We start from the raw sequence: 25714 nt of genomic DNA on the forward strand, positions 1-25714 counted from the left end.
ACACGATGCAAACATAACAACATTGGAACATACGCAGTACTTTGTGAGCTCTAAGAATCAAAATTCAAGGATTGTGCAAATACTGACAAGTTTTCAAGCATGTACTCAAGTAGTAATCTTTTCAACTGCAGTAAATATTGCATTTATGATCTTCAAGTTAAAAAATTAATAAGACCTTAAACACATATGATATTGCTGTACAAGTACTTTGTATTATCACTTTGAAGTGTCTTCAAGAAACAACACTTGTGGAAAACAGGATTAATGAACTGTAATATGTGAATATAGGCCTACTGTAATAAGACCCATTCAAATTACATTACACTAAATGCTCCACTCAAAATACGTCTTGATTTACATAAAATCTCAGTTATCAGGAGTGGACTAAACAACGATGAATATTGCCAAAATCTCTTTATATTCAACATTCTTCTTGCACCTTGATTATCAATGTAGGTTTGCACTGTGTATTTCAGTCTAGTTAGATCCCTATAATGAAAAGCCACCAAAACGTTGTCTTCATATACCATTGTTTACGCACAATTCAGGGGATTATGTTTGAGCAATTCCAACAGAGCATGACGCAAGTCATTGGAGTGTAGTACAGTGAATAATGCACCGTGTCTTCATGTGCATTGACTCTTTGTTCTGTGATACCCCAAGAAAATAGCCCCCCCCCCCCATTTTTTGAAAGTTTGGACAATTGCACTGATTCAAATGACAAGAACATACCCTCACAAACTTGATCCATCCACCCCTAAAACCCGGAGTGGAGTTAACCAAACTGCTTGAAATTCAGAGAAAAATGACATCACTCAGATGGATGTGGTTTTGAGCACACTTTCATCCCTGCATCCATCTTGACTGGACGTGTGTTATCTTTCTCTGCATACAGGTAAGAAATCTTGCTTTTACCCCTTTTCAACTATTCAAAATCATTCCTTCCGATTGTTATAATTGGTGATTTTGTGATATTTAGTGTTTTGTAGACGAATTGAATGGTTATTCCTTCAGAGAAGAGGAATTCTGAACACCAGTGGTGTTCTCAGCGAAGTTATTGAATATATGTATTTGTATTGACCTATTATCACTTACGACTGGATATGACTGGTATGCTAGTGTTGGTGAATAATAGAAATTGTGTTACTGTTATAATTGTGTAGTGATTGAGTAGTTTTCATGCTGTAAGAGTTGAAAATTACAACTTAAGCTGATTTAATTCCGGATTAAGTGCTGTTAGTGCGAGTGTGAACAAGCCATAGGCCGTACTACCCTGTGTAGGAGGACGGTCAGTCTAAACACTCTCCTAGGCGGTGCACCGTGCAAGAGTCCGTTGACCTTAGGCTATCTTGGGAATGACTGTAAAGTGACTGATATATATGTTATTCTGACTGAAAGCCCAAATGCCTTAACGAGTGTGCTAATTGTAAATAGTACTTGGTATGATGCTAATGGAATAGTAGTGTAGCATTGTGCAGAATGGAAACAGTGACGGATGATAATAGTGTACATTTGTAGACACATGTAGAATAGAGGTAGAGACAGAGAGTCGGTGTGAACACAGTTTGGGTGACTCACGCCAACCTCCACACCTTATCGGCCAGAGCTCTGACCACTAGTTCTCTGGACGGAGTGTTTATAGTTGTGGTCAGTGTCTCTCTCACTTTCCCAGCTCCTCAGTTCCTCACTTTTTGGCCAGTTCCTCACTTTGGTATAAAGAAATCAAAAGGGAATCATTCAGGGATCGTCCCTAAAGTTTGGTGTTCAGAACGACTGTCGAGAAATTCTTGAAATACTTTCGCTTTTGCCTGACGGCAGGGATCATCTCAAATGTTGTTAAAGTCTATGTTGTAAAAGATTTTACAGAAGCGTTTGGTTTTATCATGGAGCTACTCCATGGCTTTATATGAGAGGAATAAAATACAGAATCGAACAGGAAAGAGAGAGAAAACCTGGCTTTTAGAGAAATAAAGGAAAACTAAGGAAGTCAGATTTGTTTTGCAGTGTATTAAGACTACCGGTTTTCCTTCTTGCTTTTTAAACAATTCTTGCCAAAGAAGTGAATACATTCCAGGTTTAGGTTTATTTAATCATTTGCGTTTCAGTTCATCGATACAAACGGAGATTAATCAAATGATAGGTAGTTGCGTTTATTTGATTAAATCATTAACATTTTAAATGACTGGTTAAGGTAAAGCTATAGATTGCTTTATTAAAGGAGAATCTTACAGTTGATTATGCTTACTATAAAGGAATATTAAGATTGATTGTTACGAGTAAGTGTTATAAATAACCTTTGATTTTCGAGACTCTTTGAGGTATAAATCAAGCATCATATTGGGCAAGGTAAATTATCAATTACACTGATGAAGAATTAGATATTCATATCAGCAAATTGCATGTGTCATTCACATTGTGTTGATGAGAAGAAGTGTTTGATAATTATTTTGATTGTGATTAATATGATCATTGAAATTCGGTATGATTTATACCAGAATAAAGAGAGACACTTTCATCCCTGCATCCATCTTGACTGGACGTGTGTTATCTTTCTCTGCATACAGATCAAAGTGATATTGGATTGTGAATTCAACCCAGTTACCCGAGACCCGGGTAACATTTTCTGGCGACCCTGCCAGGACGGCAAATCAACGGGTTTGAAGGATGACGACTTGCTGTCCTTGGACACTGAACCTGGTATGAGCAGTTAACCTCGTGATGCGACGACGAATTGGCTAACAGCTATACGTACTGAGACTCCACGGCGAAGGCTTGGGTGAAAGTGAAGGAAAGCTAGTCTACAAGGCCAGATAGGGGCAGAATATCAGCAAAGTAGCTGCCGGAGAGCCTGACCTTGCAGATCCGAGAATTCGACACTTTCGACATGGAAGCCTTCGAGGAAGCTCAGTTTGAGATAGAAGAGCAGCTGTTTGGTCTTCGCATCGAGGAGCTACGACAGGTATGTCCTCTCTTGGGCATACCCACACCGGCCGAGGATCGGTCCCGACAAGCTCTAGTACGGATGGTGCAGTCTTCCCTTCGGAAATTAAGCCCGGAGGAGGAGGGAGCCAAGGAAAAACTGGAGACCTTGAAAGCGCGGATTGATGCGATTAAGCAAGGTCCCAGTGATGACAAGGACGAGATGCAGGTTCTAATAGAGGCTCACAAGGCCAGGATGAGCCAGATGGAGAGTGACTTCCAGGAGAGGTTGCGACTTTTGGAAGCCCGTGCTGATGAGAACACGCATCGACAAGAAGAACCGCACCCCTTGCCTCCTTCCACGCCACCACCTGCTGCTACCATCCCCGACCACGCGATGACGACTATGCCTCCCTCAACTGTCCCTCCACTCTTCCGGAAGGAACTGCGGATCAGTGGGCAGATCGGGGAACCGAACCAGAAAGATCGTTTAACCTACACTAGCCTCAACCACCAGATAGAGGCTGCCCTCTCAAAGGGTTACAGCGAAAGGGAAGTGATAGAGGCAGTGGTGAGAGCCATCACCCCAGGACTTCGCCTTAGGTCCTACCTCGAGAATCACGCTTGCCTGACCCTGGTCACTCTGAGGACGGTTCTGAAGGCCCATTTTCAGGAGAAGGATGCCACGGAAGTCTATCAGGAACTGTCAAACATTAGCCAACTTAAAAGTGAAACGCCACAGGCATTCGTAATGAGGGCACTTGACCTGAAACAGCGGGTTCTCCTCGCGTCTGCAGACTCCACCGCTGGGTTGAGGTATGACCCCCACCTCGTCCAGAGCATGTTTGTACATGCAGTGGTCACGGGGTTAACAAACGATAACATCCGGCAGGACATTAAGCAATCCCTCACCCCAGGAGTGTCTGATGAAGAACTTTTGGAGAAACTCACTGCCGCTGCATCCTTAGAAGCAAAGCGCCTCCAGAAGGTTGGGGTAAAACCTCAAAGAATCAACACAATCACGACGGAGGAGCCCCCATCTAAAAGCCCTAAGGAACGGAAGCCAGACCTGCGCGAAGAGATGGCTGCCCAGATTGCAGAATTGAGAGCGAGTATTGAAGCTCTTCAGGGGAAAATGTCGACATCTCAGCGCTCCCCACAACAACAACAACCACAAGGAGCCGGGCGTCGACCACCTCAGCGACCACGGGGCTGCCCATCATGCCGCCAAGAAGGGACAGGAGATGAGTGTCAGCACTGTTACAAGTGTGGTAGCAGTGAACACTTCGCTCGGGGATGCAGAAAACGACAGGGAAACGACCAGGGGGCACCCAGCGGGGACAGGGTGTAACCCAACCAAGACCAGGATCCCCAACCACGACCAGACCCGGACAACCAAAACTAAACCAGATTTTCCCACAAAGCCCTGGCCATGTCACCACATCAAAACAAAGGGGACGGGTTGTGAAACTTGTTGGTGATAGGTGTCTAGTTAAATGCTCTTTGAATGGGATTCCTTCTACAGCTCTCTGGGACACAGGAGCACAGGTCTCGGTGATGCCAGAGAGAATTTATCGAGAGGTGCTTCCACAAGTCCAACTGAGGGAAGTCCAGGAAATACTAGATACTGACCTCCAACTCAAGGCGGCCAACGGCACTTCCTTACCATACAAAGGCTGGATAGAAGTCTGGTTTAGCCTCGACCCTGACACCAACACATCATCAACTATACTCGTACCTTTTCTAGTGACACCTGAGGAGCTGCCTGAGACCATCATTGGTTACAATGTAATCAGTGAGCTGGTCCAAGCAACACCAATTGGGAGCCTTCCTGGCATCACGCGACAGCTTGGGAGCTCAATGCAAGTGTCACCTAGGGCAGCTGACCAGGTAATCTCCCTACTGAGGACAGGACCACCAGAAGAGTTGTGCACCGTAAGAACTGGTCGTTCTCCGATCGTCTTGCGCCCGGAATCCTGGACGAAGGTGACAGTAATGGTGAGACTTGGGAACATGAGGGATGAGGCACTACTGTTCGAGCCAGGGATCAGCAGCAACCTGCCCGAAGATGTTGAAGTTCCCTCCTGTGTTGTACAAGTCTCCCAAGGTCAGTCCCCTCGTCTAGACATTCCTGTGTACAACTACTCCAAGAAAACGATTGTAGTCCCTCGGTATGCGCAATTGGGAAGATTGCAATCAATGCATTCGATACTCCCTGACTATCCACATGACCCACAACCCGCCAACTACCAACCCAAAACCGACAGTTACATCGCCTCAGTGTCAGGTACCGATGAGAAAATGGAAGGACCCGCCTTCAAGCTTGACCACTTGGCAGCAGAGGAGCAGAAGGCTGTGGAAGGACTCCTTCACCAGGAAATAGAGAGTTTCTCATCGGGTGACCAGGACATGGGATGTATCCCCGACCTCAAGATGACCATCAGACTCACCGACAACGTCCCGGTTCAGAAGACCTACCAGTCTATTCCCCGACCACTCTACCAAGAGGTGAAACTCTACCTACAGGACCTCCTTGACCGTGGGTGGATCAGGAAATCTGAATCACCCTATGCCTCTCCAGTCGTGTGTGTGCGAAAGAAAGATGGAAGCCTCCGTCTATGTATCGACTACCGCGGGCTTAACAAGAAGACAATACCTGACCGACAACCCATACCTAGAATGCAGGACCTGATCGATGGACTCGGAGGAAATCGGTGGTTTACCACCCTAGATCAGGGTAAGGCGTACCACCAGGGTTTCATCGCCGAGGAATGCCGACCGATGACTGCATTCATCACTCCATGGGGTCTCCACGAGTGGAATAGAATCCCATTCGGACTGAAGAATGCACCAGCTGCATATCAAAGGTGCATGGAGACAATCCTCGAGGGCCTCAACCACAACATCTGTGAGGTTTACCTGGATGACATTGTCATCTACAGCCAGACCTTCGATGATCACCTCAGGCATGTCCAGACAGTGTTGCAGCGTCTCCGGGAGAATGGGGTGAAGCTGAAGCCAGCAAAGTGCAGCTTCTTCCAGCAGGAAGTGAAGTTCCTGGGCAAAGTGATCTCTGGGGAAGGGTACAAGGCAGACCCCAGTGAAACAGAGGCCCTCACTTCACTTAAGAGCCACACCCCGAAGACGGTAGGAGACCTGCGCAAGATACTTGGCCTGACTGGATATTATCGAAGATACCTCAAGGACTACGCAAAGCGTGCCAAAACCCTCTACGACCTCCTAAAAGCACCAGTGACCACAAGGGATGCAAAACGGACACACAGACCTGCCAAACGGACAAACAGGACAAAACACCACGGACAAGCCCCCTCCAACACCCCAATCACCTGGACAACCTCTCATCAGGAAATCGTGAACTCCTTCATCGATGACCTCGTACAGCCCCCTGTGATGATGTACCCGAACTTCAGTGCACCATACATCCTACACACTGATGCTTCACAGGAGGGACTGGGAGCCGTACTGTACCAGGAGAGCGATGGAAAGCTCAGGGTAATCGCCTACGGATCCCGAACGCTGACACCTGCGGAGAAAAACTACCATCTCCACTCAGGGAAACTTGAGTTCCTGGCGCTCAAGTGGGCGATTACTGAGCAATTCCGAAACTACCTCCTCTACGCTGAGTCTTTCACCGTGTATACGGATAATAATCCGTTGACCTACATCCTCAGCACGGCAAAGCTCAACGCCACAGGGCATCGATGGGTTGGTGAGCTCGCCGACTTCAACTTCTCAATCAAGTACAGACCAGGAAGGAAGAACGGTGATGCTGATGCTCTATCTAGAATGCCCCTGACCCCCACCCAACGACAGGAATCTTGTACGCAGGAGATCACGACATCGACTACCAAGGCCGCGCTGAGAGGTTCCCTTCACCAGACCCAGGATGAAATGGCGCTGGTCCAGGCACTATTCATACAGCCCACTGACACCCAAACAGACATGTCTCCAGAATCCATTACCTCCTTCTCCATGGCTGACATCAAAACAGCCCAGCAGGAAGACCAAGACATCTCACGAGTGCTCCTCTACAAGCAAAAGGGAAGGTGGCCACGTGCAGATGAACGCACAGACGAATCTCCAGGAACCAGAGCAATGATGCACGAATGGAGGAGACTAGAGGTTGGACATGATGGAATTCTCAGGCGTAGAACAAAAACGAAAACACAACTTGTTCTCCCCTTGAAGTGGCGGAATTTGGTGTGTACTGAGCTGCACGACAAGATGGGCCATCTGGGGACTGATAGAACAGTTGACCTCGCCCGGCAACGGTTCTACTGGCCCCATATGGAGCGCTTCATCGAGGCCTATATCACCAGGCAATGTAAATGCATCATGCAGAAGAAACCCGCACAGAACACCAAAGTCCCGTTAGTCCCCATCACCACCTCCGAACCATTTGAACTTGTGTGCATTGACTTCCTCCATCTAGAGCGCAGTCGAGGAGGTGAAGAGTATGTGCTGGTCGTGATGGACCACTTCACACGGTTTGCGCAGGCCTATCCAACTACAAACAAGTCTGGCAAGACCGCTGCTGACCGAATCTTCAATGACTTCATATTGAAGTTCGGGTTCCCGAAACGGCTTCATCACGACCAGGGAAGGGAGTTCGAGAACCAACTCTTCACCCGACTACAACAACTTTCTGGGATCACAGCCTCTAGGACATCCCCGTACCATCCCCAAGGCAACGGACAAGTGGAACGGTTCAATCGGACCCTGCTAGCCATGCTACGAACCCTGGCTGAGGAGCAGAAGCACGATTGGAAACGCCACATCAATAAAGTCGTCCATGCCTACAACAACACACGACATGACGCTACCAACTACTCACCCCATTACCTACTTTTCGGCTACTCACCAAGGCTCCCTATCGACCTAGCATTCGGTCTGACCACGTCAGAACAGGCAAAGTGTCAAAATCTTCCAGAGTATGTTCAGAAGTGGAAAACAAGACTGGAAGAGGCTTATGACCTTGCACGTAAGAATGCGCAGAAGGCTTCAGAAAGAGGGAAAAAGTACCATGACAAGAGACCGGCGAGTACGGTGCTGATGCCGGGCGATCGAGTTCTCGTCAAAGACTGCTCCCCGAAATCAGGACCTGGAAAGCTACGGTCATACTTTGAGGACAGAGTATATACTGTTGTGTCCAAAAAGGGTGACCTCCCCGTCTATGACATTCAGCCAGACGATGGCAAGGGTAGGACTCGTACCCTCCATCGCAGTCTCCTGTTCCCCTGCGATACACTACTCACTGAAAGACAAACCCCTCCTGTGAGACCAGCTGTAGAGAGAAGTGGGCGAGGAGCACTGGAGAGAGGCAGACGAAGAAAACGACACCTTCCTGACCAACGCCCGAATGAGACGCCAGATCCCTCCAATGCCTACATGGAGGAAAGCTCTGACGATGATCTCCATCATGAATGGTACAGCCGTGGGTATGGAGAGCAGGAAGGCCGTCAAGAGACCCTCATCGAAACCCGTCACCAGACACAGCAATTACTAAAAGAGCCAGAACCAGTACCACCACCAGACACCCAGCCCCAACCAGACCGAGAAATCACCGCAGTACCAGCCCCTGAGGGTCACCACCAACCAGACCGGGAAATCACCGCGGTACCAGCCTCTAAGGGACACCACCAGCCAGACCAGGAAATCAACGCGGATACTGAGGGTCATCATAACGAGGGCACCCCGATTGATGGAGATGGGCAGCAGACGATGGTGCCACCACAACAGGCTGCTCTCAACCAGGAGCCAGGAACGACGACGAACCCTGAGGGACCCCCCGCTGCACCCCAGACAACGCCATCTGACGATGCATCCTTCAGCTCAGGCCGCCCTCGCAGAAACAGGCAACCCCCAAATACCCTAACATACCACAATCTCGGAAATCCTGCCCCCCATTGCATGCCGCTGTACATTAATGACATAAACCCTGCCATGCCCAAGGTACCAATGCCACCAAATACTAATATGTATCCTCCCAATTTACCTATGAACCCGACCTATAACTACCCCTTGTATAACCCTTTTGTACCTTACGGAATGCCGTTTGCATTCCCAACAATGTATGACCACGGACAACAGGTGGGAAATCAACAGTGAACTATGCAGTCGACTAATACGCCGAACATTATGTGTGCCCCATAGTGGAGGGGTACGCTGAGTAAGACGATGATTCGTCAAATGAAGGTAGTTGTAATTTAGGTAACCAGTAGTTCTAACCTCTGTGGAAAGCAGTTTCTCTCAGAAATTGTACCCCTGAATCATGTGGCAAAGATGAATTGTAAAAGAAATGAACAGAAAAGAAACACTGCGCAGTGTAAAAGTGGAAGAACTTTATTTTGTTTGCTAGTTATGAAGTTCTACAGGTCAACAGTCATTTCTTTTCGCTATATCATGTTTGTATGAATATAGAGTAATACTATGTAATATTTCGCACGTGGATCTCAAAGGATCAGAAGAATACACTCTCAGAAGCGCGCGCCTGGGAAGCTGTATTTTTTCTTAGTGTGCTATACAATGTAGCATATATAATGGGTTTAACCCCGCGAAATTGAAATGCAAACTGTGATATGGAGGAACGCCATGTGTCAGGACATGTTAATATGATGTTACAATTGAAGTGATTTGTTCACTGTGCTGTATGAACAGACGATGAAAGCGATAAGATAATGACAGCATGTAATAATATTGTACGGATTTAACTGACATGAATTTGAACATAAGGTATTTTGTAATCCATGCATTGATGGTGTCAATATATAGTTATTGTGTAAATGTCGAGGACGACATTTCTTTCAGGAGGGAAAGATGTGATACCCCAAGAAAATAGCCCCCCCCCCCCATTTTTTGAAAGTTTGGACAATTGCACTGATTCAAATGACAAGAACATACCCTCACAAACTTGATCCATCCACCCCTAAAACCCGGAGTGGAGTTAACCAAACTGCTTGAAATTCAGAGAAAAATGACATCACTCAGATGGATGTGGTTTTGAGCACACTTTCATCCCTGCATCCATCTTGACTGGACGTGTGTTATCTTTCTCTGCATACAGGTAAGAAATCTTGCTTTTACCCCTTTTCAACTATTCAAAATCATTCCTTCCGATTGTTATAATTGGTGATTTTGTGATATTTAGTGTTTTGTAGACGAATTGAATGGTTATTCCTTCAGAGAAGAGGAATTCTGAACACCAGTGGTGTTCTCAGCGAAGTTATTGAATATATGTATTTGTATTGACCTATTATCACTTACGACTGGATATGACTGGTATGCTAGTGTTGGTGAATAATAGAAATTGTGTTACTGTTATAATTGTGTAGTGATTGAGTAGTTTTCATGCTGTAAGAGTTGAAAATTACAACTTAAGCTGATTTAATTCCGGATTAAGTGCTGTTAGTGCGAGTGTGAACAAGCCATAGGCCGTACTACCCTGTGTAGGAGGACGGTCAGTCTAAACACTCTCCTAGGCGGTGCACCGTGCAAGAGTCCGTTGACCTTAGGCTATCTTGGGAATGACTGTAAAGTGACTGATATATATGTTATTCTGACTGAAAGCCCAAATGCCTTAACGAGTGTGCTAATTGTAAATAGTACTTGGTATGATGCTAATGGAATAGTAGTGTAGCATTGTGCAGAATGGAAACAGTGACGGATGATAATAGTGTACATTTGTAGACACATGTAGAATAGAGGTAGAGACAGAGAGTCGGTGTGAACACAGTTTGGGTGACTCACGCCAACCTCCACACCTTATCGGCCAGAGCTCTGACCACTAGTTCTCTGGACGGAGTGTTTATAGTTGTGGTCAGTGTCTCTCTCACTTTCCCAGCTCCTCAGTTCCTCACTTTTTGGCCAGTTCCTCACTTTGGTATAAAGAAATCAAAAGGGAATCATTCAGGGATCGTCCCTAAAGTTTGGTGTTCAGAACGACTGTCGAGAAATTCTTGAAATACTTTCGCTTTTGCCTGACGGCAGGGATCATCTCAAATGTTGTTAAAGTCTATGTTGTAAAAGATTTTACAGAAGCGTTTGGTTTTATCATGGAGCTACTCCATGGCTTTATATGAGAGGAATAAAATACAGAATCGAACAGGAAAGAGAGAGAAAACCTGGCTTTTAGAGAAATAAAGGAAAACTAAGGAAGTCAGATTTGTTTTGCAGTGTATTAAGACTACCGGTTTTCCTTCTTGCTTTTTAAACAATTCTTGCCAAAGAAGTGAATACATTCCAGGTTTAGGTTTATTTAATCATTTGCGTTTCAGTTCATCGATACAAACGGAGATTAATCAAATGATAGGTAGTTGCGTTTATTTGATTAAATCATTAACATTTTAAATGACTGGTTAAGGTAAAGCTATAGATTGCTTTATTAAAGGAGAATCTTACAGTTGATTATGCTTACTATAAAGGAATATTAAGATTGATTGTTACGAGTAAGTGTTATAAATAACCTTTGATTTTCGAGACTCTTTGAGGTATAAATCAAGCATCATATTGGGCAAGGTAAATTATCAATTACACTGATGAAGAATTAGATATTCATATCAGCAAATTGCATGTGTCATTCACATTGTGTTGATGAGAAGAAGTGTTTGATAATTATTTTGATTGTGATTAATATGATCATTGAAATTCGGTATGATTTATACCAGAATAAAGAGAGACACTTTCATCCCTGCATCCATCTTGACTGGACGTGTGTTATCTTTCTCTGCATACAGATCAAAGTGATATTGGATTGTGAATTCAACCCAGTTACCCGAGACCCGGGTAACAGTTCTGCCAAGCTGGGTTTACTGGTACCATAGACTTATTGAGTAGTAATGCAAAGACGCACTAATTATTTGACTGCAAGACCCAGAAATGTCACTGAGTCTAGAATGTGCAATATCATCGCATGATAATGTCTAACACAATAGCTGCAATTTACCATAAAACAGAACTGTGATCATAATAGCTAGTAGTGGAAGAGAATTTATCTCTCATCAGTTACAAGCCAGTATTAAGACATTAACTTAATTTACAAGACAGGGAACTGAGATCTACCTTTGCTTCCTCCATTTAAACTATTTGTACATGTATGCAAGCATATTATCCATGTGTGTAATTTCATCTTTAAAAAGAGTTTAAAACACAAAGGGAGCTTGATTGTACATATTTTTATCACAAGCTAAAATGGGGGGGGGGGCAAGTGGACACAGAAAGGCACTGAACAGGTTTTCACCATGTAGTATCAAATCTACTGAGAATTTAGTGGCCTAATTCATCTTGAATTACTGAAGCAAATCATACATTGATATGCGTACATGGTTGTGAGGTGATGCATGTGTATCTAACATAAACAGACTATCAAACATGGAAATCTATGTGAAGTTTATCTCTATTAGTCGGGTACCTAAGGGGGGGTCACCGTGCATCCCCCCCCCCCCCCCAGGACTCCTCGAAACTTACATTTTCAGGATCCTCATGACATACTAAAACATAATCAAGATGTTAACAGGAGCGAAAAGTGGCTGTTCTAGGTGAAACTTAATGTATTCTATTGTTTTTCATAATTTCTTATGTATTTCTTTGTTTTTCAACTTTTTCAACTTTTGTTTTTTCTTTGTTTTTCTATTGGAAATTGTCACTGACCACTTTTCTACCATAATTAGCACAAAACTAATCAATGAAAGTGATTAATTGTAAAAATAATCAGGTTTTCATGACTTTCATGGCAGAGCACTGTTTTCCATAGGAAATGTACACAAAAGCACAAAATTGTGCCCATTTTGGGACGACATTCCGTTACAAAAATGGGCGTGACTTCGCAAAAGTATGCGGGGAAGTTGCAAATATGGTCTCAAAAGTTGCGTGAGACTTGAACAAAACAAAGTCAAGTAAGTTTTGAGGAGTCCTGGGGGGTGCACGGTGACCCCCTCCTCCCCTTAGGTACCCTACTATGTAGGCCCTACATGTAAGCACATATTATATATTACATACATACATAAGGATGGGGGGTGGGGGGATCCGCCCCCCCCCTCGAAGTTTCGCGCTATAAATCTGTCGCGAGGCATCTTGACTTTGTTTGGTCAAGTCTCGCACAACTTTTGAGACCAAATTTGCAACATCCGCGTATACTTTTGCGAAGTCACGCCCATTTTTGTAACGGAATGTCGTCCCAAAACCGGCACAATTTTGTGCTTTTGTGTACATTTCCTATGGAAAACAGTGCTCTGTCATGAAAGTCATGAAAAATTGATTATTTTCACAATTAATCACTTTCATTGATTAGTTTTGTGCTAATTATGGTAGAAAAGTGGTCAGTGACAATTTCCAACAGAAAAACAAAGAAAAAACAAAAGTTGAAAAAGTTGAAAAACAAAGAAATACATAAGAAATTATGAAAAACAATAGAATACATTAAATTTCACCTAGAACAGCCACTTTTCGTTCCTGTTAACATCTTGATTATGTTTTGGTATGTCATGAGGATCCTGAAAATGTAAGTTTCGAGGAGTCCTGGGGGGGATGCACGGTGACCCCCCCTTAGGTACCCAAGTATATGTAAAGATGACACATTGGCCTGCTTTAACTCTCAGCAATATGCACTGCTGGAGATGGTCTACTCTATGTTATCATTTAATGAGATTTCTAATTAAGTCCATGCTTTATGGCAGGCAACAGTGCATTATAAGGATAAATAGCTTTTGCATATAATCCACTCTGAAACTACTACCCAAATCTTGCATAGACCCACCTGTGGTGAAAATTGTAAGTTCTCTAGGTCCTCTGCATTCTCAATGCCAACCAGAGTGTGTCGCTTGTTGAAGTCCTTGCGTTGCTGTCTCCGCCTCAGTACCTCACTGGCAGTGATACTCTCACAGTCAGCTGACAGTGAAGACTGGCTGTTATAGCTCTGACTCGCCCTCAGTCCTCCCTTTTTTCCTGCAAATTGACATGAAATATTTAAACTCAATTATAGCTTTACAACAAATTAAACTCAGCCATAATCTAATATGAACTCTGAGAGCCATTGGGGCATCTCTGGAGTGTTGACTCAACCACAAGATGTTGACTTTAGATTTTCTCTTGTTTACATTCATACTGATATGCTTGTTCTATCATCCCTGTATCTCTACATGGCCAGAAGGTGATAATGCTGCAATGTAAGAGGGTAAATTCCTCCTACATCTTTTAAGTGGCAATGAGATATCCACGCACCAGCAATTCAACCCATGACAGAACATCTCCAGAGTGGCTGTATATAATCACTGTCTAACAACATCTTGCGTGTGCATCATATCGCACATCCACCAGTGTGGTCCTGCAAACCTCAAGGAAACCTTAAGAAAACCTCATTCATGATGACTCCAAAATCTTATCCATAGGTTTGCCTCATACTCTCAGGCATAATGTAAATGAGTGTATGCTGCAAACCCTGTGCAAAATGGCTTCAATAGACGAGGGAGCATGAATAGAGGATGAACAAAAACAGACAAGATGGCTGAAGTCTTATGGCTTGTAAATATCTCAATATGCTCGCAGGAGAAACTATTGTATCTACTAAACAGAGAAAGTGCTTTAAAATGAGAATTGTCACATCATATCAGGTATAAAAGCAAACTGAAAAAAAAAATGGTAGAAAAAGGAACATGTAAGAGACACTGCGTAATGAAGGTAGATTTTCATGAATTAAGTTCTGGAGGTTTGAGAGAGTGAGATCCTTCAACAACTGGAATATTAAAGATGATTCAAATTTTGAGGTGTGAAGACAGTGTACATTGGGGGTGAGGCCCTCCACTAGATGATGTACAATGTAGTCAAAAGATGGGGCTATATCATAAAAACTGAAGCCTCCATCACTCAGAGATATCATTTTGAAGTCCAACTCCTCGCAATAAATAGGCCTACAAGCACAAATCTGAGGTATACTTTATGTACATGTCAGAGTAAATTGCAAAATGAGAGATAAACCTAGACAAGTAACAGAATACAAGGTTACATACAGTTACTGAAATGAAAAAAAAAAAAGTAAAATGGGAAGTAAATGTGAAATCTTCAGCAAATGTAAACAAATCAAATCCTGGATACAAACAAACAATCTATTAAACAAATCCTGCAACATGTCCAAAAGACATTCAGGGTGGTAACGTATGCAAAAACAGACAAATATCCTACTAATACATGTAGACAGCATCAATACAATCAGTCCATCACAACAGTCCATCACATTGTTCTAGCACTAGCAAATATCCGTCAAAGGCCGTCAGAGTCAGATTATATGAAGAGTCAGTCATTCAGAACCATGCAGCACTGAAGGACATAAGACAAACACCAGTCACTTTCCACCAGAGGAGAACAATATAACAAACATGCCTGTACTACTACAGCGTGGATTTCCCCACTCATCATCCTGAAAACCATAGCACACCATTGATTAATTGAAGGACATTACCATGACAACAGTTTCTATGCAACAGAGGGACGGGAGGGGATATCTCATTCATAAGATAATGAAACAAATCAGAGGAAAAGAGAAAAGAGACTATAATTCAGCAATTATTCAGTTCAATGCCACTGTTGGTATACTTGTAGGGGAAAGGAAAGGTAAACATACAATATGAGTATGAAGAGAAATTTCAGAAACATCTAATGCAAAAAAAAAAAATATTATATTATTTTCAAAAGACACCCCATTAATTCTGTAGGAATTACGTTGAAAAAGGAAAAGGAATTCAATGTGATATCAAAAGTGATGATTGCAATGTGTATTGATGAGGAAAATGGTGAAAATACTATCGATGACAATGACAGAAATAATAACAAAATGATAACAACAACATGTTAGAAAACAAGTAGTGATACAATTCATCTCATTCAATTCTACTTATTGGAGTATTGAAGGAACCAAAATAAAATCTACTGCTCCCAAACTCATCAAGCAATCAGCAAAAGGGTCAAACCATTGTAATTTTCTGTACAATTAAGGGCAATATTTACATTTGTGCAGTGATCTGTAATGGAATTTCCCATTCAGTAAATATCAAAAACACAAGGTGGATTCCTGTCCTGATCAACAACTCAGTTCAAAAACAAATAAAACCTCATGTAAACTTGCAAAACATGCACATCATGTGACAGACAGAGCAGGCATGTTCTCAAGGGAAAACACAATATGTGGACATACAAGTAAATGTACTTGCAGAATTTTTAATATACGGTGCACCATAAAGTCACAGATTTGTTTTGTTCTCTCCCTCTTTTGAAACAAGGGGAGCCATTCTAATGGGTACTCAATAATGATGGAGGGTGAGGTCAACTTTAACTTTAACAATATTTACTCAAGGGGTGGTATAAGTCTGGTTGATACATTTTAGAATCTCCTAGGAATTCCACAGAAGTACCTCCTTGCAAAGACTAGACCTGGGGCCCTTTTCATAAAACTTGTCATCAGTGACAAGTTGTCATAGATGTGACAAGCTACTGAAAGCCTTGCATCTGATTGGCTGAGAGCAAAAAAGCCTCTAACTTGGGTATGGGTTTGATGTGTTTTGAGTCAAGTTCATCCAATAACTTAATATTAAAGTTAAAAAAAAACATAATTCAGCTTACATTGATAAATTGGTAGTGCATATAATGACATAAGTAATCTAGAAATGATTGAGTATAAGTAAGCATCACTGCATATGACCCTTTATGGTCACTCTCACTGAATAATGTTGTGCATGGAATTGAATTACTCATCTCATTTCCTCCATCATTAGGAAATTTTATCCGTATTTCCCATCAAATGTTAATTATTTTCTTTGCCTCTTTGCTAATACCACAATCACACTTTTACAAGGAGCTCATCATTGTATTTTCCTGCCTGGTCAACCTTTCAATACTATACATTTTCTTTGCAAGTTTAATTTTACACCCACTGCCGAAAATATGGCCCCAGCTACTTGTATAAAACATATCCACACATACAATCATATTGCCATGCAATGAGTTAAAGGATTTTGGACAAAATATTGTCAATATGATATTAATATTTGATGGGGGGAGGAATGAAAACTAGTTTGTTCCATTTTTTTTTTCATCCTTTCAAGGATGCATTCCACCTTTAAGGTTCATCTCTGATTTCAAGGTTGATGGCCAGCACTCAGAGCTCCCAGCTAATGGTGGGAAACTCTCAAGAGTCGCTGAGGACAAGTTTTACCCAATCCCTGGACCTGGGTGGGTTCCCAAGAAAGCTGATACTTCCACAACAATATCATCTCCTGCTCAAAGTGTGTTTCCAATGGAGAATAGGGAGAAAAAAAATCATTTCACCAAGGGAGAGAAAAAAGGGGAAGAGAATAAAGAGAGAGAGAGAGAAAGTAGAGATGGGCTCCTTTCAAGGAGCTTTACTTTCTATGTATGACTGATGACACTTAATCCACTTTTTTATTCACTTTCCAGGAATAGACATAAAACATATCTCATGAAAGCACCATATGTCATGGCTTAGTCTAACTTCAATAAACACACGTGCATGTACGACCAACACACCACAACACACGACGAAGAATAACGAAAAAAAAAAAATTAGTGAGTACTTTCCTATGTATTTGTAGTCTTACATCAGTTGGGGATGGGGGGGGGGGAGGATCTTTCTGGATTCAGGATACAATTTCATGTTTGGCTCATAAGACCTTTGTGCACGGCATGAAAACATCCTCAGAGGGCATTCATCTACTGTTAGACTAAATGAGAAAGAAAACATCTTTGGCTGCAAGGCACAAAATTCCTACAGTGTATTTAGCACAATACAGCATTGTACATCAGACATGCTGCTTTATGTACTCCACAAACACCACTGTGAACTTCATAAATAATCCTACAGTTGTACACTTTACCTGAAAGCGACATATCCTGCTGAACACCAATACCACACTGTTTCACAAACCTACAGTGTACAGTATGTATTTTCACACATATACCTGTACATATGGTGAATATTATCGTACACTAACCATCCTTGAATCAAACTCCACAACCTAGCAAATCAATTCTGTAAATTACAGTAGATAATATGTACATCCACTGGTATAAAAAATTGCATCATGTAAGAAAGTACTATGACACAGTAGGCTTACATAAATTCCATTCCACTTTATGGATGTTACCACTTCATACAAAAATATGATTCCATAATAATTTTACACTGTAAATGCTTTCACACTTCTGATAGTACATTTTAGCAGGCATTCTATTTTAAACCTAAATGCATATTGCATGTATACACTTGTAAGTATCTGTTTGCAGGCCAACATAGACTCATGTTTGTACAACAGCTGTATAGAGTATTTTTTCAACCAAGGAGAATAAAAAAATGGGTAAGTTTCTCTGCCGATGATTCTGTTATCCACATTGTGCTGTAGCAGAAGAAAAACTACGTGGAAGACATTAGAGATTATCTCTAGTCTACATGATGGGAGTGAAACATGGCTGCCTTGGTTTGGTATTACATTTGACTTGGCAGCTGAGAAGTGGTATGTATACACTATGTGCATGTAGCTGGTCAGGGGAAAATGACACGGTTGACGTCAATCAAACTGGCCTAGGCTTCCTGTGTATCAATTCTGAAAGACAGAGTCTACAGTATAGTAGATCAGACCACAGGCCTCCCCCTTCACATATAGGCAAGTCTCAGATCTAACTAAGTATTGTATTCTAATTTCAATGCTAAAAACTTACTTAAAATAGAATCCTCTGTACCTTTGCATCAGATTTGAGTGTTTGATATCCATGATATTAAGATGATCTCGGTGTATGGACTAGATATTACATCAACGACAACTTAATACACACAGTATTGAATCAATAACTGTTCCATAGCATTCCAAACATTTCTGATAACAATGACAATATAAGTGTATTACAAGGTGTATCATCACTTGATTACTAGTTGGAATGACAATGATTTCATTCATTGTATCTATTCAAGTTTTACATTAGACCTGTATGTCCTGATCTGTTTTAATTGAAACAACACACACACACACACACACACACACACACACACACACAAAAGCATTGGTGAAAGACTCTCGATTGTTGTCTTAATATTCGTATTATATGCTTCATGACTTCTAACGGCAGACCAAAAAGTGTTGCCTACATTTGCATAAACATAAACACATTGTATGAAAGTACATGAGTACACCTGCTCATTTTAGCCGGAATGGATCGCGGATCAGTGTAAAACTGCATCAACACTAATGATATTTGCACAGCTTACAGTTGCCTAGCAGCAGGTGAATACACCTACAATATGTGGACATATGGTGGTAATGCTTAGTAGAATAAACATGATATACATGTAAACATGCTGTACAAAAAGCATCTAGGTCTATACACTAAGTCTGCCGCCACAGCAGTGGACACACACACACACGCACACACAAATGATCATATTCTGTGTATTTCTACACACCTCTGTCACAAGGACATTTATAATCAACTTCCAATCATTACTGGCTTCTGTTTGACACATCAAATGAAGCATAAATCACTTGATCAATTTCTCACCATTTTATCTCACACAGATGACCTTGCCCCGTCATTACTCATTATTCATATGCACTAATAAACTTGTTTACTCGTACAAGTGCATAGTAAAACTTTGTCTCCCCATTAAAAATATATACAGTAGGCCTACAGACTGTATGCTTTCTAACTCTACACATATGGTACAGAGACAGACAGAGAGAGAGAGAAAGAAAGAAAGAAGAGGGTGGTAAAATTACATATCTTGGCTTTTAAAGACTGATAAATATTCACACTAGTACTGGTAAAGAAGAATTTGAATACATCTTTGTGTGTTTGTCACTTTCATAGTGTAATTTCATGGTATAATGGAAGGAGTTATAATTTGCAACACCTACCAAAGTTCTGTAGAAAAAATGAGAACACTAGAGACCAAAGAGTGAAGGGAATATTTTAAGAGCAGCTGGCCAAATTTTCTTTACATTTTACTTAAAAATGAGTGTTTAGGCATATCAGTTTAACAATCACTGGGACTGTAATCAAATAAAAAAGAAAATGCCTAAAATAAAATCATAAAAACTTGTTGAAAACTCAGGAAACAAAACTGTATCAATACAGATTATGTTGTGATGGTCTAGCGTTCTACATTGTACTTTCTTTTACTTACTTTCTTTTACTGTCAATTATTTTACCATAAGTCATGACTGATGGTGGTACAATGTGTACATTGTATAATGGTACTTTGTTGTCCCTGTCCAGTCTGCTGGACATGCTGCACAAAGTTCTTTTTACATAAAATTATGCATGATTTGGCAGTTTGCATTGGTGCATCTCGTGGACTTCAAAACATGCGAGTTCCAGGTGCCTCAAACTTTAAATACAATGTGAGCTTTGGGTAAATTGCTGCTTCAGAGCAGTGTGGAAAGATTTCAGATTCTGTCTATGCAGGGACCTCCCTGGTCTATGACAATCACAGTTTGCTTACATCAGAGGAAAAGTACTCACACATTGTTCCAACTTATTGGCCCTGTGTGCCAAGTCAGTTTTGTTCAGAAGCGAGTCGCACTTAGAAGGTAAGTGTGACCTTTCTAGGACTGATTTCTCAGGAGATCTGGGCATAATTCAGAATGCCCTTTGGTGGGAATTGATGAAGGGAGAGGAACCTGAGGGGAAATAGCTCCTTTTCCAGCAGGTCGGTGGCAGCAAACAATGTCTACATCTCATATTCAGTACACTGCAGTCATTCCTCTTTACTCTACTCCACTTCACAAAAATCCACAGAGACTGTAAAAGGGGCAATACATTATATCTACAGAGAAAGGGAGAGTACCATGTACACCAGGTTGTCATCACTTGTTGAAGATGAAATTGTAGCATCTAGGGCTAGGCCTACATCAATAAAAAAGATTTTTGGCTTCATTGTGGAATAAACAACATCATTCACAAACCTGTGTTTTTTAATATGCTGACAAAAAGAGTGTACAGATTGAGTGAACTACAGAACAGAACTATGGAAAACGTAGCCTACATGGATGGTGTCGCAACACGTTTTAGGGTACTTTTCTCTTTGATACCATACACAATACCCTGTGGCTTTCAGAAAATATATAGGCCTACTGTACGTCTTTGTCCCAAAGGTTGAAGATATGCACCAAACAACAGTGATTTTGATAGCATCATCTATTACATTCCTAAAGTGTCTCTACACTGAAAAAAAAATAATATCCAAGAATAAGAGAGTGAAAACAAAATAAAACCCCCAAAATATCAGGAGAGAGCTACAGATGTACAAATTATTGGCCTAACTGTTATTGTTTTAGCTAAATAAAAAGCATACAAGCATACAAGTCCTACATTTTGAGCTCTGGGTGCTGCATGAGCTGGATTCTCTAACAACCATGCGAGTGCATGATGGATGTACTTCTGCTACATTTAGAGCAGTATCACAAAACATGATGAATAGTTTCAGTTTGAAAGTCATTGTGGTGGTATGGGGGAGGAAGGAGGGGGGGGGGGGTACACAGTTTGATGATAAATAGTGAAGCTGTGGGAATGATCGGCATTAAAAATGAATGCTGAGAATAGAGATGTTTGAACATGTAAACATGACTTTGGAGGATATTTAGCTGTTTAATCCAGAGGATAAATATAGGTACAGTGTGTAGCATCATCATCATGTGAGAGTAATAAATAAATATAAAAGTGGACCAAAATCAAGTAAACTTCACTGAATTTACAGCCACATATTTAGAATACAAGAAGAAGAAGAAGAAGAAATGATTCTGTTCTGGGTTCTAGTGACATTTCAAGAAAAATATTTTATCCATCTGCCAGGCCAGAGAAAATAGACACTAACATAAAGATTCCAGAAACAATAAATTTTGGGCCCTGAAACTTCATTTCAATCAAGTGAAGTATCTGAAATTTCAGTTGTACAAGTATGTGCCAAAAATTGATGACACTTTGAGAGGAATTTTGTTTGAAGACATACAGATTCATGTGTGGCTGATACACTGTTGCAGGACTACCTGTGACTAGATCAAATAGACACACTGAGAAATACGAGGGGGGGGGGGGGTGAGGGAACAAACATGTTAATTGCTGTTTAACTTCAACTACAATGTATGTACATTGTACAGTAAATTCACAACATTCAAAGCATACACACATTGGTATAAATAAGTACATCAAACCATTAATGGGTTTGTTTTTTTTTTTTTGCTTTGACATTCTATTTTTGTTTAGGGAGAGACATCCGATTTACAAGTTTATTTGGACAATAACATTTACATTGATTTATGATTCTAAAACTTGAAAACTATGAAAGGTTGGCAAACATCAGTGACACATGTACTGAGGGAAGAAGAGAGCAAAGAATATACAAATGTAATGTGCAAAACATCATCAGCACACATTACACTGTACAACTGTACACTGTATGGAGTGTGAGTAGTATGTAACCTCAAACACACAAGTGTTCCCCCTAGCCTAGGGAGAGTATAGGACCCCGTTTACGGTGTGAGGCTCGGCCGCGGCCGAGATGCGGCCGAGCCCAGCCCCGCTTCAGTGTAAACGCGCAAAAGGCCAAACGCGAGGCCAAAATTGGCCTCGTATTTGGCCTCGCTCTGGAGGTGGTCTCGGCCGCGGCTGAGCCGCGGCCGAGCCCTGCCTCTCCTTGGTGTAAACGCAAACTGGGCCAAATGCGCGGCCAATTGCGCGGCCAATTTTAGTCTGGCTTCCAAACCCTCTGCCTGTATCTTTCGCTATTCAGGATATTAACCCCCTCAACGTCGAAAACTAGTATAGTTTAAGGTGGTTTTGTCCTGCAAAGGATTTTTTCCTTCGGCAAAGGCCTTTGCCCGAACGGCGACTTCGTCGCTACGGAATTCATTTGGCAAAGGGTCTGAAAACCAGACAATACCAAATTGCGTTTGTTTACAAGCAGAGCGCCGCTACGACAAAATATTGAAAGTGGATGAGCGTTCGTTTTATCACAATCAATGAAAATTACCTTTACTTGATAAGACTTTCGCCTGCTGGCTCTGCAGGCTTCTTCAGATCGAGCGTTGTGAGAAGGACTTCCCACGAGCCAGCTACGTCGGCTCGTGGGAAGTCCTTCTCACAACGCTCGATCTGAAGAAGCCTGCAGAGCCAGCAGGCGAAAGTCTTATCAAGTAAAGGTAATTTTCATTGATTGTGATAAAACGAACGCTCATCCAGTTGAATTTCCAATCAGATGAACCTTTTCAGCGAGAAAATATTGAAAGGTTTGAATCAAAAGCGCGGCCGAGCCCAGCAGTGTAAACGGACAAAATTGCGAGGCTCGGCCGCGCAATTGAGGCCGGACTTGGCCACGGCCGAACCGCGGCCGAGCCCGGCCCCGCACTGTAAACGGGGTCTGAGTCAGGCATTCATGGGGTGTTCCAAAGAATGTGTTCCATGCATTGGGATACTTACTTTTATTTAGCTCTCTGGGGATCAAATATCCTGCCATCTCATGGTGGTCACAGTCCTCAATTTGAGATTTGTATTCAATGTAAACATCAGCTGCAGGTTATGCAGAGACACACAAAGACTTCTATTTATTAACTCCTGAAATCTTGAAGATATACAATGTACACTGCTGTTAGGATTTTATCTCTTGTATATAAAGCACCACTTTGAACTGTTTGAAACACATCAGTGCAACTAATGTTTAACATATCTGAGAGTGAGTTGAATTGCATCATGTGGTACATTGTATGAGGATATTCAGTTGAAGCTGCCTTATACTTTGCCCCTTAGAAGCAAACCTTATAATATAAAATTCATCTGCCTTCTCTTTTTATTCTGTGTCCAATATCATAACGTAAGAAGAGGAAGAAGAGGATTTAATGTTGACATGTCACACTGCATGACAAAACCCTACAACCAAAGTATTTACCTACACTGATAAGAGACAAAACAATCCATCCGTCTATAAAGTGTTTGTCATTGCTACAGTTTACTCTTTCATGAGTCATCAGCCACTTCACATTGCCAGTAAACCACCGACTTACCATGAACCACAGTAGGTAGGTCCATGGTTTAGTTTACCCACAAACACATAGCTGGGAGTGATGGCTACACATACCACAAGGCACTGTGAAAGTACTATTCCAAACTCTTCAAACACACAAAAAAAAAGAACCAAAACTTGAATACCACAACAGATACCTGCATTGTTCTGAAATACATTGTACATAAAACCCTCCATAAATGACATCTCCAAAGGGCAGGGAGGAAAAAAAAAAAAAACACTCCTCAAGATCTGAGCAAGAAGTTCACTGACCCTGTGCACACTTGTTGACCTCTCAGTGTGGCACTGTTCAGCAAGAGAGTGATCACAGTGCGATGTTGATATGCTTGAAGAGTTTTTAAAGATATCTGGTAATCGCAAATTATTTAAGACTGATCACAAAAAGCAGTCTGATTGTGAACATTTACATAACTATTGAATGAGGAAAAAAATAAGAGGACAGAAGGTTCATCAAGAACAAAAGGATCATCTTTACAATAGTACCCACCAACCTTCAACCTCCAGATTCCTTTTGCAGCAAACACATCGACATTGTACACAGAGCAAACAAGGAAATGAAGACATGATCGTTCTGTAGAACCTATGCCTACGAATAACCCTCTCTGTGTATGACAGTATAAAACAGCTTACCTCTCCTCTTGCGCCAGGGCACAAAAACCCTCCAGAACCAAGATTTGTCCCTACGCTCCATATTCCATGTAAATAGACAACTTCAACAAAAAGAGTTGGCCCAAAACGGGTTAATAAATCACGGCTGTAGTGGTTAAGTGGGGAAGAAATCCACAGAAATCAGCATACACTCGTCCAGGGAGGCCAGATGGAGCTACAATCCTGTCAATTTCAACAATCAACTTGACAGTAATTCTGCATCCACCTGCAAGGAGCAGCTTGGTTCATCGTTATGACGACTACGGCATCCCGACAGAGGCACTCCCACCACAGCAAACTAGATATTCCTCAATATTCTCATTATTTTCTTCTTGCATTTCGAGACAGCTTTACCCTTCTCCCAGGGCACGATGTGAGCTCAGCTATTCTGCAACCAGGCAAAGTACAACCATGCCTGAAGAGATATTGGCTGCATGTAAAATGGATGTTTTCCTCACAAGGGGAGGGCGAAGAAAACAGGGCCACCTCACACAAAAGTCACAAAACCATCATGAAAACCACTTCCAATCGCGACCTACAATTTCACATGACTGTACAGATGAAGACAAGGCACAAGAATGACTGGAGAGAAATGTCAGGCCCTGGGTTCTGAGTGGAATTCCAGTCAGCTAACCAGATAATGAGCACACTGGTTGTAGTGGAGAATGCTGCCGTTAAATCCATCTAAGGGGTGCGTTTAGCCTCCTTAAAGCTCCTCACCACCACGATCTTTGCTCACACTCAATTCACTTCTTCCCATCTCAAAACCTCTCATCACTTTTCACAGTTCTAGCCATGCAACTAGCCTAATTCTTTAGCTCCTGTATAATGCAAGACTTATTTTCTTCTCAAGATTACCATTTCCCTCTTCTTTCCATTTCACTTTCTCTTGTTCTCCCACTATTGTTCCCGTACAGGTCTGTCTTTCTTTACTGCCTGTCGCTAACAAAGACCTGGAATTAAAGGGTCTTTGATGCATTGCTAGTCAGGATTTCTGCATGTTTTTAAATAGTTTTCCACCTGCAAAGATTCACCTTCATAGAGTGATGTCATCCATAC

The 25714-nt window shown here is 41.9% G+C and overlaps 1 protein-coding gene across 1 annotated transcript in view; it reads right to left on the bottom strand.

Annotated features, from left to right (window-relative positions):
• The window catches only part of LOC140243852 (uncharacterized), a 172383-nt gene that overhangs the window by 59335 nt on the left and 87334 nt on the right, over positions 1–25714 (bottom strand). Inside the window, exon 2 of the mRNA XM_072323526.1 lies at positions 13691–13878. Within this exon, the coding sequence (XP_072179627.1) occupies positions 13691–13878 (188 nt within the window). The remainder of the gene's footprint in view (positions 1–13690; positions 13879–25714) is intronic.

This window comes from Diadema setosum, chromosome 20 (genome assembly GCF_964275005.1).
Source record: "Diadema setosum chromosome 20, eeDiaSeto1, whole genome shotgun sequence".
Classification (NCBI taxonomy): domain Eukaryota; kingdom Metazoa; phylum Echinodermata; class Echinoidea; order Diadematoida; family Diadematidae; genus Diadema; species Diadema setosum.